This window comes from Aythya fuligula, chromosome 4, assembly GCF_009819795.1.
Source record: "Aythya fuligula isolate bAytFul2 chromosome 4, bAytFul2.pri, whole genome shotgun sequence".
Classification (NCBI taxonomy): Eukaryota; Metazoa; Chordata; class Aves; order Anseriformes; family Anatidae; genus Aythya; species Aythya fuligula.
Genome location: NC_045562.1, coordinates 66,762,125 through 66,777,549, shown reverse-complemented (window position 1 = coordinate 66,777,549; position 15,425 = coordinate 66,762,125). Strand labels below are relative to the sequence as shown.

General features: G+C 41.3%; 1 protein-coding gene across 1 annotated transcript; it reads left to right on the top strand.

Moving 5' to 3' along the window:
* Positions 1–7,752: 7,752 nt before the first annotated feature.
* Positions 7,753–9,175, top strand: ADRA2C (adrenoceptor alpha 2C). Its single transcript, XM_032186326.1, has one exon. The coding sequence runs from the start codon at positions 7,813–7,815 to the stop codon at positions 9,136–9,138; it is 1,326 nt and encodes a 441-aa protein (XP_032042217.1). The 5' UTR covers positions 7,753–7,812; the 3' UTR covers positions 9,139–9,175.
* The last annotated feature ends 6,250 nt before the right edge of the window (positions 9,176–15,425 follow it).

Below are 15,425 nucleotides of genomic sequence, written 5' to 3'. Positions count from 1 at the left end.
TCTGGCAGAGGGATATTATTCCCCCACAATAAAATACACAAAATATGCTGGATCTCTTCTGGTTGCATTACTAGAAATCAGGTAGTTTTTTAATGTGTATGATGAAATTCAGACTCTAAGGCCATATGAACATCAATTATACATACACACCATTAAAATGAAAACAAAACAAAACAAGAGAATTAAGTTTGCAAGAAAAATTAATAGCTTTAATGAAGAATGAATACATAAAGAATGATTTTTAATTGACACATTCAAGAAAGCTTTCAGATATGGCAGAAACTTTGTTTGACATTATACAAAAAGTATAGGAAACCATTTGTAAATTTTGTATTAATTCAGCAGAGATTGTTCTTTATCAAAACTAGAAAAGAAGACTGGATTAGTAATGCCACATGGGATGCTATTACAGAAAAAAGGCAGGATAAGTTAAATCTACTCAATACATTAAGGCCAAAAAGTAAACAAAGACAAAAGAAATATAGGGATAAAGATAAAGCAGTAAAAAGATCGGCCAAAACAGGATAAAAGGCGCTGTGCTTATAGACAGACACTGAAAGCAGAAACAGCAGCACTGAAGGGAGACATGAGAACATTCATCAAGCTGTTTAAAGACTTTATGGAGATCTTAAGCCACAATGAGGAAATTGAAATAAGGAGTAATGACTAGGGAGAAAATAAATAAATAGGAAAAAAAAATCTTTTAGAGGAACAAAGGAACAGAAAGGCAGAACATCTCAAAAACTTTGCAAGAAAATGCTTCAATTTGCTAGTAAGGAATGGCAAAATTTGATATCTATCTTGAAGAATTCTAATATGCATGAGCTTAAAGTAGCCTCTGAGAGACAGAAGAAAGATAAATTATCAAATACAATTCAAATTACTATAGAACAGATATAAGGAAATGAAAAGGACATCACAACATTAGTGTATGTCCCCAAGGTTTGATATGAAAGCAGGAATATAGAATCTTCTCCTGTTCCCTTGGAAAGTCTTCAGTCTAGCTAACTACACTGAAGCCAATTACATTACTACAAAGCAGTAGCTTCAGAGTTGCCATTCATTGCAGGCTTAGGAAACACAGTAATATTTGCTCTAATTGATCTGGTATATACAAGAGCTTTCTCTTGAATAGCATCATACAACAGTGTAAGATGATGCCTCTTGTCCTGAATTGGATGTGGCTTGATTTGATAATGGATAGTCATAGCAGGTAGTACCAACCCTGGAAGTCTTTCATGTGGCAATTCAAAACATTAAGCATAAACATGCTGTGAATTGGATGCAGCTAGGAGGTGATAAACCTTGGTAACAAAAATTGTATCATCTACCTCACCTTCACTGAAATCCATTGGAATGGATTCTGCTTTGTGATCATTACTGTGGAAATAGGGCTTCAAATATAAATGAACTGAGTAGAGATGTAAGGTCTTGTAGTCAAAATTCATCTCATAAATAAATCAGTTGAAAGTATGTGATGAAAATGGCTGTCTTACCCTGATGCCAAATAAACAGGCTGTACAATTAACAGAGATAGGCAATCCCACAGATAAACTATCTATACATAATTTTCTCTATTGAGAAGCTGAAGCTTTTACAAATTTACATAACCTTATTCAAAATGCAAATAAATGCATTCTTTATATAAGTTCAGAAAAATAAATTAATTCCTTCTTATACATATTACTGTGCTTACTATAATATACATATTACTGTCTTGTATGATTATAAAACACATTGAAATCAAGTGAAAGAGTCTTCAAATACAGTGCGGAGTCCTAGAAAAAATAATACACTCATCCTGTGCAAATGGCACAGCTATCAGTACAGGTGTCTGGGAAGGCTATTTAAAGTCTGACTAAATAAATAAGAAATGAAGAAGCCTCACAATGAGTACAGATAACAGCAACAGTACAAATAGTAAAAAGGAATAGGGGACATAGATCTATTTTTCATGACTCTCCAGTAATAGAGAGAATCTAACAAATATTTCAGTGGTAGCCCCAGGTTTGGTTCCAAAGGGTTGAAGCAATGGCACTCTTGGCAACAGTTATGGCTGAAGCAATCTTGTTGTAAAAGCAAAAAAAAAAACAAAAAACAAAAAACAACACCACCAACAAAAAAAAATACAGAAACCAGCCAGCCAAGATATGCCTAACTAACATTATCTGACTTCTGTTGCATGTTCTTACAACCAACAGCAATGATACTGCTTAATAAGAGCATGAAAAAGGTCACAAATATATGACAGAATGTCAGAGAAAAAAATGCATTATGGAGCCAAACTGATAAATTTCTCTGTCACTTTCAGATCAAACATAATACTGACTTCAGCATGGTGATTTAGTTCCTCACCAAGGTAAATAAAAAAAAAAAGGAAAAAAAAAAATGTTTTTGATTTGGTCTTGATCCCTAAATTGTTAATGAAATATTCTTTCATATAAAGAATTGGTTTCAAAAAGATGAATTAATTTAATCAAAATTTTGTCTTTCTCTGGACATTGTACTGCTTTATTTATTTATTTATTTATTTATTAAAGAAAAACTCCCTATTTTCTTACATTTAGTTTCTTTCTTTCAAAATTCAGGACAGACTACTTACTATTTACCTCTTATCCCATTTTGCTATTACATGGATTTATTGTAGCTTCTCTCTTTAACTATTTACAGAGATTCCAGCTAACTCATTCTACTTGATCATTACATCCTGAGCAGAGTTATAATGCAAATGTGTCTTTAAAAGTATACAGATGTACAGAATGTTTTGTTAGCAGTTTCTTGTACAGTTGATAAGAATGTATAATTTTCTTGATTGATGTAAAGCTTAGTTTGAGAGACTAAAAAGCACTTCCAGATGTTTAGTACATAAGGCTGTCCTGTAAACCTTTCTATTTATCTAATACACATTTTCAAAGTTACAAGGCGGAATAAAGAACAAAGTTCTCACTGAAAATCAGGAATCACCTTCTCTATTAAGAAAGAAAACTTTGTTCTTTTCTAGAGGGAGGGATTAATTTGTTGTTTTTTAAGCAGAAAATGGCATTGAAGAGCATTTCTTTAACAGAATGATTACAATTATGATGACTTAAAGATATATAAAGAGGTAGGTTTGTAGGGAGAGGTAGTATTTGCCTTTAATTCAGCTGATACAGGTGGGAGTTAAAAAACAGACACGCTTTCAAGCATACAAGTCTTTCTTGAGGTCTTAAAACATGGCAAAGTTTGGAAGAGCTTTATCTCCAACTGGCAAAAGCTTTATCTCCTAATTCTATGTACATGGAAGCACAGTGTACACTTCTGGCAGGTGATGTTGAATTCAAACCAAATACAACCTAACAGAAGCCTAAAGCGTATCAGTAGCACTATTTCCATTGACTTCAGTGGTTGGGTGGATATCAGTTTGATAACTGCCCCGAAATGTGGATTTGATTTCTTTTGGTCAGCACTGCCAAAGATTATCCAGTGACAGGTTTTGTGATTTCCCAAGACTTAAACCCAGGTGCAGGTGGTGGGTCTTTTTGACCAATACAGACTTCTTGTCAGTCAAACTGAATTAAAGGTCAGTCCAACTAGAGAGCCCAAGTAAAGAAGAACAAGAATTAGAGACAAAAAGCTATAAGAAGTAGTTCTGCTCCCATGGGATCTTCTCAACCTTCTGTGATGGAAAGTTTGTTGTGGATGAGGGAACCAAAGCTGCACACCATACAGCGGGTAGATGGGTATGGCACAATATCTACCGGATTACTTCAGGAAGAACTGGGCTTGGATCAACTTAAGCCAGGTCCAATCCACTGCCTAAAGGAGCCTCATCCAGTCTCTAACCCTTCCTCCCCACCTTTTTTTTTTTTTTCCATGGGAATATATTATCACCTACGGACTGTGAGCTCCAATGCAGGCCAATAGTTAGGAGTTATTAAGTATTGGAAAGCCAGTTTTGAGAATGAACAAAATACTGTAAGGAGAGATGCATTTGAATCAGCATAAGGGCGGGAAAGGATAAAGAGTAGAAATGTGCCCACCTATCTTGCCAGGTTTCTAGAAACCTTATCCTTTATGTTTTATATCAAATCACTGATTTTCAAAAACATGACTACATTTGATTTATCCACTGTTTTTCACTCTGCTCCTATCTTTGTCTCTCAGTAGACTAAGCAGATTTTCATGAGGGCAGATTTCTCTTATCTATGCACATTTTTAATTCCTCTCTGTATGGTGATATACTGCTATTTAGGCACAGAGGACCCAAACTGGATCTCATTTACATATATGAAAATCCAAACGTTACTTCACTGGCTCCAGTGGAGTTATACTGAAATGATAAATGTGTGCCTAGGGCTCACTCTGTCAGCACATACTAGTGACTGAATTATTTCAGTTACAGTACAACTCTGGTGTTAAAGAAATCACAACATAAAATGGATATTATTGCTCCCAATTTATTTTTAATTTTCCTATATCTTTTACAATTGACATCTCCTCATTAGAAATGCCAAATAATTGCTCAGACATTCACTTGTCTCATTCCTTTTGTTAAGAAACTTCGGTATTATTTCAGCAAAGATAAATCTCTATTGAAAAGCTCTTTTAATCTGAAGCCCCGAGTTATTAGCTGAAAGTTTATTTCAAGTTCAAGCTCATACAACTCCAAGATATACTTGCTCATAAAACTCAGTAGGATATGTAGCTCGGTCTGCTTTCCTAATTACCCTAAGGGAATTGAATATCATGGGGCTTATATATCCCTTTTCTAACAGTTAGGTTTTGAATTCCAAGTGTTCATGTGATTTTGCAGTTTATATTTATGATATTTTAAGCCCAGATGGAAGCAGTTTGATAAACATTCTCGCTAATGTCATCCTGCCTAATGTCAGTCACATTAGAGGTTAGACTTTAAATTCCTGCACCTTGTCCTCTAAGTTCATAAACACCATTATGAAGCTTTCAAATATGAAGAACTGACCACAAATATTAGGAATTTACTTCAGTGGTTATTCAGCTGTCATGTTAAAAATGTGCAATTTACTTCCCGTTTGAACTTTACTAACTTCAAATTCCATTCATTTATTCTTCCTGAGGCTTGGCAAATGTTTTTAAAGGGCCCTCCTTATCAAATTGCTTGTCTGTTTAGGAGGACTTGAGGGGATATCAGATTTCTATTTCATTTTGTTCTGCTTGTTACACTTTAGTTGTTTAGGTAATTACTGCTTCTGCATTTCAGTTGCATTAGAAAGTTTAGCTTCAACATGATGTCTTTTCTCTTTTAGACGCAGTCACAAGGTGTTTGTTGGTTAGTTTTCAAACAACAAAAAAACTTCAGAGTAAATTGCTTATAAAATAGATTGTTAGATCATAATCTTCAGAGGATTTTTCTTTCGCATCAGAGCCAAGCATATTCAGTTCCAGCCCTTCATAATCCAGTCCACGTAACTAAAATAACAAAGAGAAAGAAAAAAAGGAGTCAGTGCTTGTTGCACCAAAAAGGTAACTGGAATCAGAAAATCCCTTAACATTCCCCAAAGACAAAGGCTGTTCTATTTCAAGTTGAGGACAATTATAACACCGAGTTATACAATGAAGGATAAGTTCTCCTAGGTTTATGTTCCCTTAAAACTCACCTTTTTGCATTATAAAGACTATGATCATGGCAGTAGTAAACAGAATGTTTCCACCAGACTGTGACCTTCCCAACTCCTAGGGACACTGCATTTCTGGGTCCAGATGGGGCACAGAAGGGAGGCATAAGACAGCTGCTCAGACTGGGAATACCCATAGGCACAACATCAAATTCCTCTCCTTAGAAGTCAGCAGGGTGATGATGAAGGATTTTAGGCAACTCCAAAATTAGGTAGTAGCCACGGAATCCACTAAGGCTGTGGTTTTCAGTACCACAAGACCCTGCAAGACCTGTCATACATATCCACCTCGTTTACCACATTTTTACAGAGGAAAATGTGGCCATCTTGTGCAAGCTGGTAACGTTGCCACACAACATAAAAGGCATATATTATTATGGATTAAAAGCAACTACTGAAGTAACTAGCTGTGGATGAATTCATACGCTGTCTCACCTTAAATGAGCACAGCTAATCCTGTGGGTAGGGTTATGCTACTGTTATCAGATTTATACAAGTACAAGCTCTCTGCAGCGTGGCACTAAAAAAGGCAAGCACAGAAGCAAAGAGACCAGTGGGACAGCCCTTGCTTTGAAGACTTGTGATCTAAAATCCAGGCACCAAGGAGGGCTCCCAGAAGAGGAACACCACATATATTGCTGTTATCTTTACATTAACGTTATCCTAATCTCATAGTGTTGCAAAGAACCACAAATTATGGAATGCTACAAATTGGAAGGGACCTCTGCAGGTCATCTCATCCAACCCCACTTCTGAAGCACAGCCACTTACAGAGGTTGACCAGGACCATGTCCAAATGGCTTCACAAAGGCAATCTCAAAAGCAGATTTTAGGGGATGAGAGATGTAGGGAGAGTGGATGGAGGAAAAGAGGGTGGGAAGAGAGAATGTATTTTCCAGAGCAAGGCAGAATTTTCTCAGGATCACACAGCACAAATCACAGACAGGTTATGCTGAATTACCTACTTCTACCCTCTTTTGGGCAGGTTCAGCTAGAGAAGGCAGCGTTAAAGTGGCACTGACTTAGTTTTTGTTGTCATTCCTCAAATTTTCTTTCTAAATGAAGGTAATGTAGTCACAGGGCTGCCTGCAGAGGTCTGAGGATATATCGCGCTGGCTACTCGCCACGGGCAGAGGGGGGTGAGGCAAGTTCATGGCTCCACTCCCCACCTTCCCACCTTTGTCGTGAAGAAGCAGAGCGACACATCCACACTCCTCGTGCACTCGGACTACTGAAAACACTCACCTGTCTCTTCCAGAGACGGTCTGAGCAAAACTCTGCGGCCGCTCCGCCACCGTAACAAAGCCCGAACTGAGGGGCTACCACCTCAAAACTCTTTCCCACCCCGTCTAGACTCCTCTACCTCCACAACCACACCCCGACACCCCCTCGCTAGGTGTGTCACCGCACACCCCGAGCACACCGACCGCCGCCTACCCCCGGCACCCCCCGCCCCGGGCGCTCCCCTCAGCGCGGCGCCAACGGCAGCGGGCGGGCGGAGGCCGCCCCCTCGCGGCCGCAGCACCCCCCGCAGGCGGCGCTCCGCCGGCAGCCCGGCCTCGCCGCCGCCCCTCACGGCACCGCCAACTTTTTTCTCGGCGGGGGGCTCGGCAGCGCGGCGGGGCCGGGCGCTCGGGGCGGTTTTATCGCGTTTTATTTCCCCCCCCTCCCTCCCCTCTTCGCCGGGGTGGTGTCGCGGGCGAGGCGGCTTCACCTGTCGGGACTGAGCATGCGCGATTGGGAGCGCGATGCAAGACTAGGACGGAGCCGCCGGGCAGCCGCGACTTCGCCGGGCTTGATGCCGCCGCCGCCGCCGCTCCGGACGCCGCTCCCCGTCAGGATCCAGCGCCCGCCCGCGGCTCCCCTCGGCCGGGCGGCGCCTTCCGCGGAGCCGGGGGCTGCGAGGAGCCGGGCATGAGCGGGCGGGCGGCGGCGGGGCCGAGCCGTGCCCCGCTGTCCCCTCAGCGGGGACCGGGCGGGGGCAGCGCGGCCGCGCTCCGCTCCTCGGCGGGGCGGCGCCGCCCGGCTCTGCCCTGAGGGGTCCGGGGGAGGTGCAGCCGGGGGGAGCCGCGCGGCTGGGGGGCGATGAGGAGGGCGGCGGGGCGGCGGCGGCGGGGCGGCGGGGCGGGGCGGGGGCTCGGCGGGGCTCTGTAGGACGCCGGCGCCCCGCACACCCACCATGGATCTGCTGCCGGTGGGGAACACGAGCCTGGGCTCCCCCAACGAGAGCCTGGCGCCGGCCCCCTCGTCGCCCCTCCTGAAGCCTCCGTCCCCCTACTCGCCCGCCGCCGTGGCCAGCCTGGCGGCGGTGGTGGGCTTCCTCATCGTCTTCACCATCGTGGGCAACGTGCTGGTGGTGATAGCCGTGCTCACCAGCCGGGCGCTGAGAGCCCCCCAGAACCTCTTCCTGGTGTCCCTGGCCAGCGCGGACATCCTGGTGGCTACTCTGGTCATGCCTTTCTCCTTGGCCAACGAGCTTATGAATTACTGGTACTTCGGCAAGGCTTGGTGTAACATTTACCTGGCGCTGGACGTGCTGTTCTGCACCTCCTCCATCGTCCACCTGTGCGCCATCAGTCTCGACAGGTATTGGTCAGTCACGCAGGCGGTGGAGTACAACCTCAAACGGACCCCCCGGCGGATCAAGGCCATCATCCTCACTGTCTGGCTCATTTCAGCTGTCATCTCCTTCCCACCTTTGATCTCCATGTACCGGGACCCCGAAGGAGATGTCTTTCCCCAGTGCAAGCTCAATGATGAGACGTGGTACATCCTTTCTTCTTGCATTGGCTCTTTCTTTGCCCCCTGCCTCATCATGGTGTTGGTCTATATCCGCATCTACCGCGTGGCCAAGCTAAGGACCAGGACCCTCTCTGAGAAGCGTACAATGCCAGAGGGGTCCTCCCAGACTGAGAATGGCTTGAGCCGTGCTGCTGGGGGCTGCACATCCCTGAGGATGCAGCTGGGAGAGAATGGACATTATTCAGTGCACCACTGGCGTAAAGCCTCTGAGCTGGAGGACATTGAGCTGGAGGAGAGCAGCACCTCAGAGAGCAGGCGGAGGCGGAGCCGGGAGGAGCATCCCCGCAAAAGCAGCAAGAGCCAGTCCTTCTCCTACTCATATTCCTCCAAGCACTCTAGTAGCCGTCTGTCCCGCTCTAGCAACCGCTCCATGGAATTCTTCTCATACCGCCGTCGCCGGAAGCGTAGCAGCATCTGCCGTAAGAAGGTCACCCAGGCCCGGGAGAAACGTTTCACTTTTGTGCTGGCCGTGGTCATGGGGGTCTTTGTAGTTTGCTGGTTCCCTTTCTTCTTCAGCTACAGCCTCTATGGTATTTGCCGGGAGGCATGTGAGGTCCCTGAGACTCTCTTCAAGTTCTTCTTCTGGATTGGGTATTGCAATAGCTCCCTCAACCCAGTCATCTACACCATCTTCAACCAGGACTTCCGCAGGTCCTTTAAACACATTCTCTTTAAGAAGAAGAAGAAGAACTTCCGGCATTGAGCTGGAGGAATGGATTTGCCTTGAGCAGAAGTGGAGTTAAAAGAGAAAGAAAAGGCTCTGTGCTGAAAAAGAAGGGAGGGAAGAGGACATGGGGATGGGGCAGATTGAGTAGGACAAGGGTTCGTCCCCTTGGTGGTGCAGAGTGGTGGTGTGGGGTATGGGGATGGTGTTGGAGAGGCTGAGTGCATTCACGGTGGTGCGGAATGGCGACATGGTGCTGGAGCAGCTGTGCTGGGGTGCAGATAGGTAAGCAGAGCGTGGAGGGATTGTCTTTGAGCCCTAACAGAAGGCACAGGGAATCCACAGAGGAAAATAGGTTAAGACACTGAGTTTGGCAGGCATTGAGCTTATAGGGGCTCTGGATTTATATGGGAAAACAAGCAGAGGCATCAAGAGGAAAAGATTAAGTGGTGGAATAGCAGATCAGAGTATTTATAAACAGAGCGGCTGAGGCCTGTGGTGGACTTGTCCCACTAAGAAATTGGCTTTTGCTGCTTATTTGGGGAAAAGTGCTAGGTACCAGGCACTGGCAGTCTTTTCAGTTATGAAAGGATTTAAATGTTTGCCAAAAAACCCTAAAGAACAATCCAAACTCTTTTCTAAATAAACCTTTGTACTGTTAAAACCTTCTGAATGATGATTTTACACAGGGCTTAAGTCAAGCATGGGGTTTTCTTTTTTTTTTTTTTGTTTTCTTTTTTTTTTTTTCTTTTTTTTTCTGAGGGGTCTTTTCATATAGAGTTGGGGATGGGAAATGTTTTCCCTATCTTCCTTTAATTTTTGATGTGTCACTGGGACAAACCTGGGAGTCTTGTATATTTTCATGAAATAAGAAAAAGAGCACATGCATCCCATGACCTTATTTCCCCCTGTTGGATTGCCAGGCAGTAAATTTGTACTCCATCAGTCTCAGATCAGTGGACTAAGCACCTTACTATCCTGCAGCAGGTAGCTTGTTTAAGACAAGGATTCTTTCCTAAACCAACTTACATTAAAACAAAATCATTTTGGTGAACTGAACTAACATTTTCTGAGGTAAAAGAAAAATGACAAATTTCCAGTTAGCTCAACTTGCATGTTCTCTGGGGAGCTTTCTGCCCTCAAAAGCCTGATCTCAGGGGCTGGATGGGTGCTGCTCTCATTCTCAGACAGGCAGTCAGAGGCACTCTGCTATGCAGATTTTCAGAGGAAGAGCAATCACCACACCACTTTAAAGGTCTTTAAATCCTTCATATTTATGGTCTTATAGCAACTAAATCGTTTATACACACACACACAGATATATATATATAAATGAGGAGCATACATTGCAGATCGTCAATGATTTGTGTGAACACATCTCAAAATGAAGGTGCAGCTGTTCCAAACCTTTAAAATTAATTCTGCCTTTTCTCCCTTTTCCTGTTTGCATTTTTTGGGGGATGAGGGGTGGAAAAATGTTTAAATAGTTATTATTAAAGCAAGCTGCATTTCCCAGGGATTTATTAAATGTCATAAACTGTAATGAAGAGAATGAGAGACAGGGGCTGGTGTCTGTACATTTCTCACTGAATGCATACTGAATGTGTAAGACTCAGCTGAACATTTACATCCCTTCTCCAGCTGTGTTGCTGCAAGGTGTGTATTCTGTTTGCAGGGGTAAATACTGCTCCATTTTGTTATGTGTATCACTCCTTCCATAGGCAGTACAATTTGGCATCTGCCTCAAAAGAACCTTTCCATGGTAAACAGCTCTTTGAAAAATAGAACAAAATCTAATCTAATACAGCAGGCTGCTTGAAACAGCTACATCAAATTTATACCTGGGAATCATTAGATACACCCTTCTTTAATCCCTCTCTTCTGTCTGAAAAGTGTCTGTAGCCTCTTTTCTCTTGAAATCTCTATGGCAGAAGTGGAAATGATAGAGCAATCACTTTGCTTGTTTCATCAGTTTTTCATTCATTTCACTTAAACCTGGAAAAGCAAGTTGTCGGTGGTTACTATTCTGGTGTTAATTGAATAAACAGTTTAACTTCAGGGCCAACTCAAGTGGGAGTTCTGCCTAAGTAAGGATGAATGCACCAAATGCATCTGAAGTTAGCTTGGTTTCACTAAAGAAACAACAGACACTTTCAGAGTCTTAAACCCATAACTTATTGGATACTTGGAAATAAGGCTTGGAGCTGTAAAAGGAATTGAGCTTTGCTTAGACATATGCACTTAAAGAAGGCATATTAAAACTTATTTTCAGCAGTGTCCCTTTGTAAATTGCAAATGTTTTGGTACAAGCATGTAGCTGAAACAGACAAATATGAGAAAAAGTAGTGACTGACCGAGAGGAGGAAACTATAAGCCATTTTCTCTTTTGTAAAATGGAGAATTCTTTTTAATCTGACATCAAGAAGAGCTGAGACAAGCTCAGATTGTTTGTAAGTAATGACGTAGCTAAAAAGTTCAGGTTTGTCTAATCTGAATAAACTATATAATTGCCAGAGCAACCAAAGCAACATATGGTACATAGCTACTACCTCTGAGCTACTCGACGGCTTCATTAGAGATACCCATTCCTACCGAGATAAGGGTCTGTTTTTGTCACTTAAAGCTCATTCAGAGTGATTTTCCGGTCTGCAGACACACAACAGTTTCACTGTTGCACTGCTTTTGAAATACGATTTGTTGCCTGTAAGAACAATCCTTCCCCTTTGTTTTTCCTCAGAAAAATCAAGGAGTCTATGGAAATGAAATTTAATCAACAGATTTAAGAGGAGGTGAAGTGTGTAAGGAATGGCTGATGTGCCTTAAAAGTAATTTCTTTGCTATAAAATTATTCTGTAATTATAATAAACATAAAGGAAATAATGCTTCTATTTTTCTTTTGCCTTTCAAAATGCCTAAAAAGGGATTGATGCAGATACTGAACATCTATGTACAGCAGCGTACTTAAAAACAGGGCATTTTCTGTGGTTTTAATTTGTTTCTCATCACAGTTACTCATATGATTCAATGCCTCCAGAGGATCTTATTTCTTCTGAGCTAGTTAAAAAGTAGTATTCATCAATAAAGATGTGCAGTATACACCCCTTTTAAGTGCATTTCCCTCCAAATTAGTGAATACAGAGGATTTCTATAAATATTGTTTTTAATGTAACTACTGAATATGCTTCAAGGAAGTAAAATGGGGCTGATTTATTTTTTTAATTAGTGTTCTATTATTACTTGTAATAGCTGAAGACTGGAATTTGTTTGTAACATGTCATGTGTTGTTAACATTTCATAAAAAGTTATCAGCTCTGCAATTCACACTGTGGTTGTGCTTCCACTGTAAGTTGGCTAATAGCATTTCCAGGAAAAGTACAGTCAATGAAGGATTTACTAAGAAAAGAAGAGAAGATATTTTATGTTCTGAATGTGTCCAATTGTATCTCTGATCATATCTGATAAGCTGGTTGAAACACTCAGTCTTTTTTCTCTACTATTGTGGAAGAACGAAATGTTACTATAAAGCCATATTGATTTTAACAAGCACCTGATCTTTAACTGTTCATTTGCGTATTTCTCCAAGAAGAATATTTTCTGTCAGTCTCAAGTGAGAAGCTAATGTTTCATTTTCAAAATCAATTTTCTGAACAGTACCACTATTGGTTGGTTATTGAAATATCGAACAATACAACTTAGCTTGGGTAAGATCTCAATGCTGCTGTCTTTCAACTCTCTTCTGTGGGAGTTTTGGATGAGTAAGACCTGCAGAATCAGCCTGTTCAAGGCTTGGGGCAGATGGAAGATTCCTTATATATAGGAGATATGACAGGATCACAGCTTTAAATTATTGTTTAAAATAAGAATCAGGCCCTTGTTGTTCTGTGTGATCTCTCTTCAGAAGAGTCATGTTGCTCCAAGAACATTGACAGTTTCTGGGAGGTAAAACTGAGATGAAAGACTGCAATGCTAACAGCTTTACACACACTGAGCTTTATCACCCTTTGTGAGTAATCCCAGAAACTTCAGTAGAGTTTACTTGTGAATGAGGGAACTACTCAGTGTGGGCAACGACGTTAGGAGCTTCCTTCCTTAGACGTTGCTCTTTTTTTCAAGTAAATGTGCCTGAGGAATATAAGTAAACATATGTTTGTAAATGTACAGCTGATGGAAAGCAGTCCTCTCTGCTTCACATACTGTTCAAATCCATTGATGGCGTGGGTCGGGATTTCTCATTACAACAGAGCAACAAACCATACTGTATGTTCAGGATGAGTTGTATGGAGAGTATTTTTCTGATTGCATCTGTTTTTCAGAGAAGAAAACTGATGGTCTGTGGAAGTTGGTATTAGTTAGACCAGCATCTATTAAGTAGAAGGATTTTTTAGGGCATGTCAGTAAAATCATGCACTCCAGAATACTCTAGCTTTAATGTATAACTACAGACAAGGAAGGATTGTCTACAATTTGTGCAAAGTGAAGGCAGATGCTATCTGCGAGTTTGTTTTCACACTCACTCATTGTGATCTTGTTGAGCAGAAGGCAGCTAGAGGCTCTAGACTTTGGAGTGCAACGTGTTAGAGTAATTAAATACCCAGAGCACCAGAGGAATTAGTATTTGCTTACCCTCTTTGTACCTTAGGCAAACACACTGGAGGCTTTTTCTTTGCACATTAGCCAGTGCTCATTTACCTTCCAGATCTGTGGGTCAACTAGGCCATATAAAAGATGCTGTAGGAGGAGGAGATTGTTCACTTTAGTGTTCAAAACCTAGCTTAAGTTTGTCCTCTGTCCTTGAAACTAAGTCAAAATACAACTTGGCATGTGGACCCCAAGGGCCATGTATCATAATAATGCTGTACTGAATTCAGTCTACTTTTCACAGAAAGTATTGTTTTTTACTATATACCTCTGCTTTGGGACACAAACGAAGAGTCTGTCATTTAAGGCATGTGAGAAAGGGGTAATTAGCAGTTTGAAGAGTGCATTGTGAAATTTCTCCAGGTCACATTCTGGCTTTAATTTTGTAGCTTGCCAATCACTTTGAACTCCAAGGAAAGACTTAAGGAGGTACATGACATGGAAGTAGCAGAAATACTGCTTCTCAAGGAAGCAGAAAGTGTTCAGGTCTCTCAGAGAATTTACCAGATCCTCCCATAGGGTGATAACTCTGTTACTGTTTTTAATAGGAAAGGCTGGGGTATCTTGGGCTCACAGTGACCGTCATGCTTGGTCTGAATTTAAGTGAAACCTGTAGTTGGTGCACTGCCTGTTTTTAAGTTACGTCCTTAAGAATATTACCGGAGACAATATAAGTAGTTTCTCTGTCATGTCCTTCATCACAGTATCCCAAATGTTTAAATGATTTTTAATTCAACTGCACAACAGTTAATAATGTAAAGAAAGATTTCCAGTATATTACAGAAAAAAGAAAAAAAAAAAAAAAAAAAGAAAGAAAAAGAAAGAAATAGAAAAGAAAAGAAAAAAAAAAGTGTAGTTATGGAAGATACTAGGAACTGAAACCTGGTCTCCTAGTCCTAGGTTGCTTTTTTTCCCCCCTGATCCTTTTTATTTTTTTTTCTTTCCTGGAAAACAAATTCAAGCAAAACTGCAGTTTGTTTTTAACTGACTGCATTAATAGTACTGTTTTTACTAGTAAAAAAGAGCTGTTCTGTCAATAAATGGCATTCTACTATAAAGCAATTTACTATGCTTCTCTGAAAAATCTAATGAAAAGTAAAGCAGCACTTAATTCAATTTGTCTATATGTACCTCTTCTAACAAAAATGTTTTATGAAAGGTCCTGAATGTAAAGTACACAAATCAAATGTAGCTGCCTGTTTCATCAAAATCAATTAGTTTTAAGTGTTTCAGCATTTTTGAGAACAGCAGTCATTCATTTTCTGTGATACTTTTTCTTGATAGCTCTCTGCTGACAGAGAAAGCTGTACACTATTGGCAACAGGTAAAAATGAGGATTTATATTTCCCTCCATTACCTCTGTTACATTATTTCTAATAAATTAAAAAGCAGGCCACAAAAAGTATTTTTTCTGGTGTGATGTCTAGCAAATGGCATGGGCCATAAAAACCTGCCTGGTTCTGGAATGTATGGCACACTCATACAGAGGCAAACCTGAGGTTGTAGGGACATGCTTCCTTTTTTTTTTTTTTTTTTTTTTTTTGTTCTTGGTGCCATTGACCCAAAATCTAAGATGACTTCTAAGGGGGAACAGTTTCAGCACAGCATCCCTTTCAACTCAGTCCACTGGAGAAAGAAATTAATACTGAGGTCTCCCACTTCCTTACCAAGTGCTTTCACCAACAGAC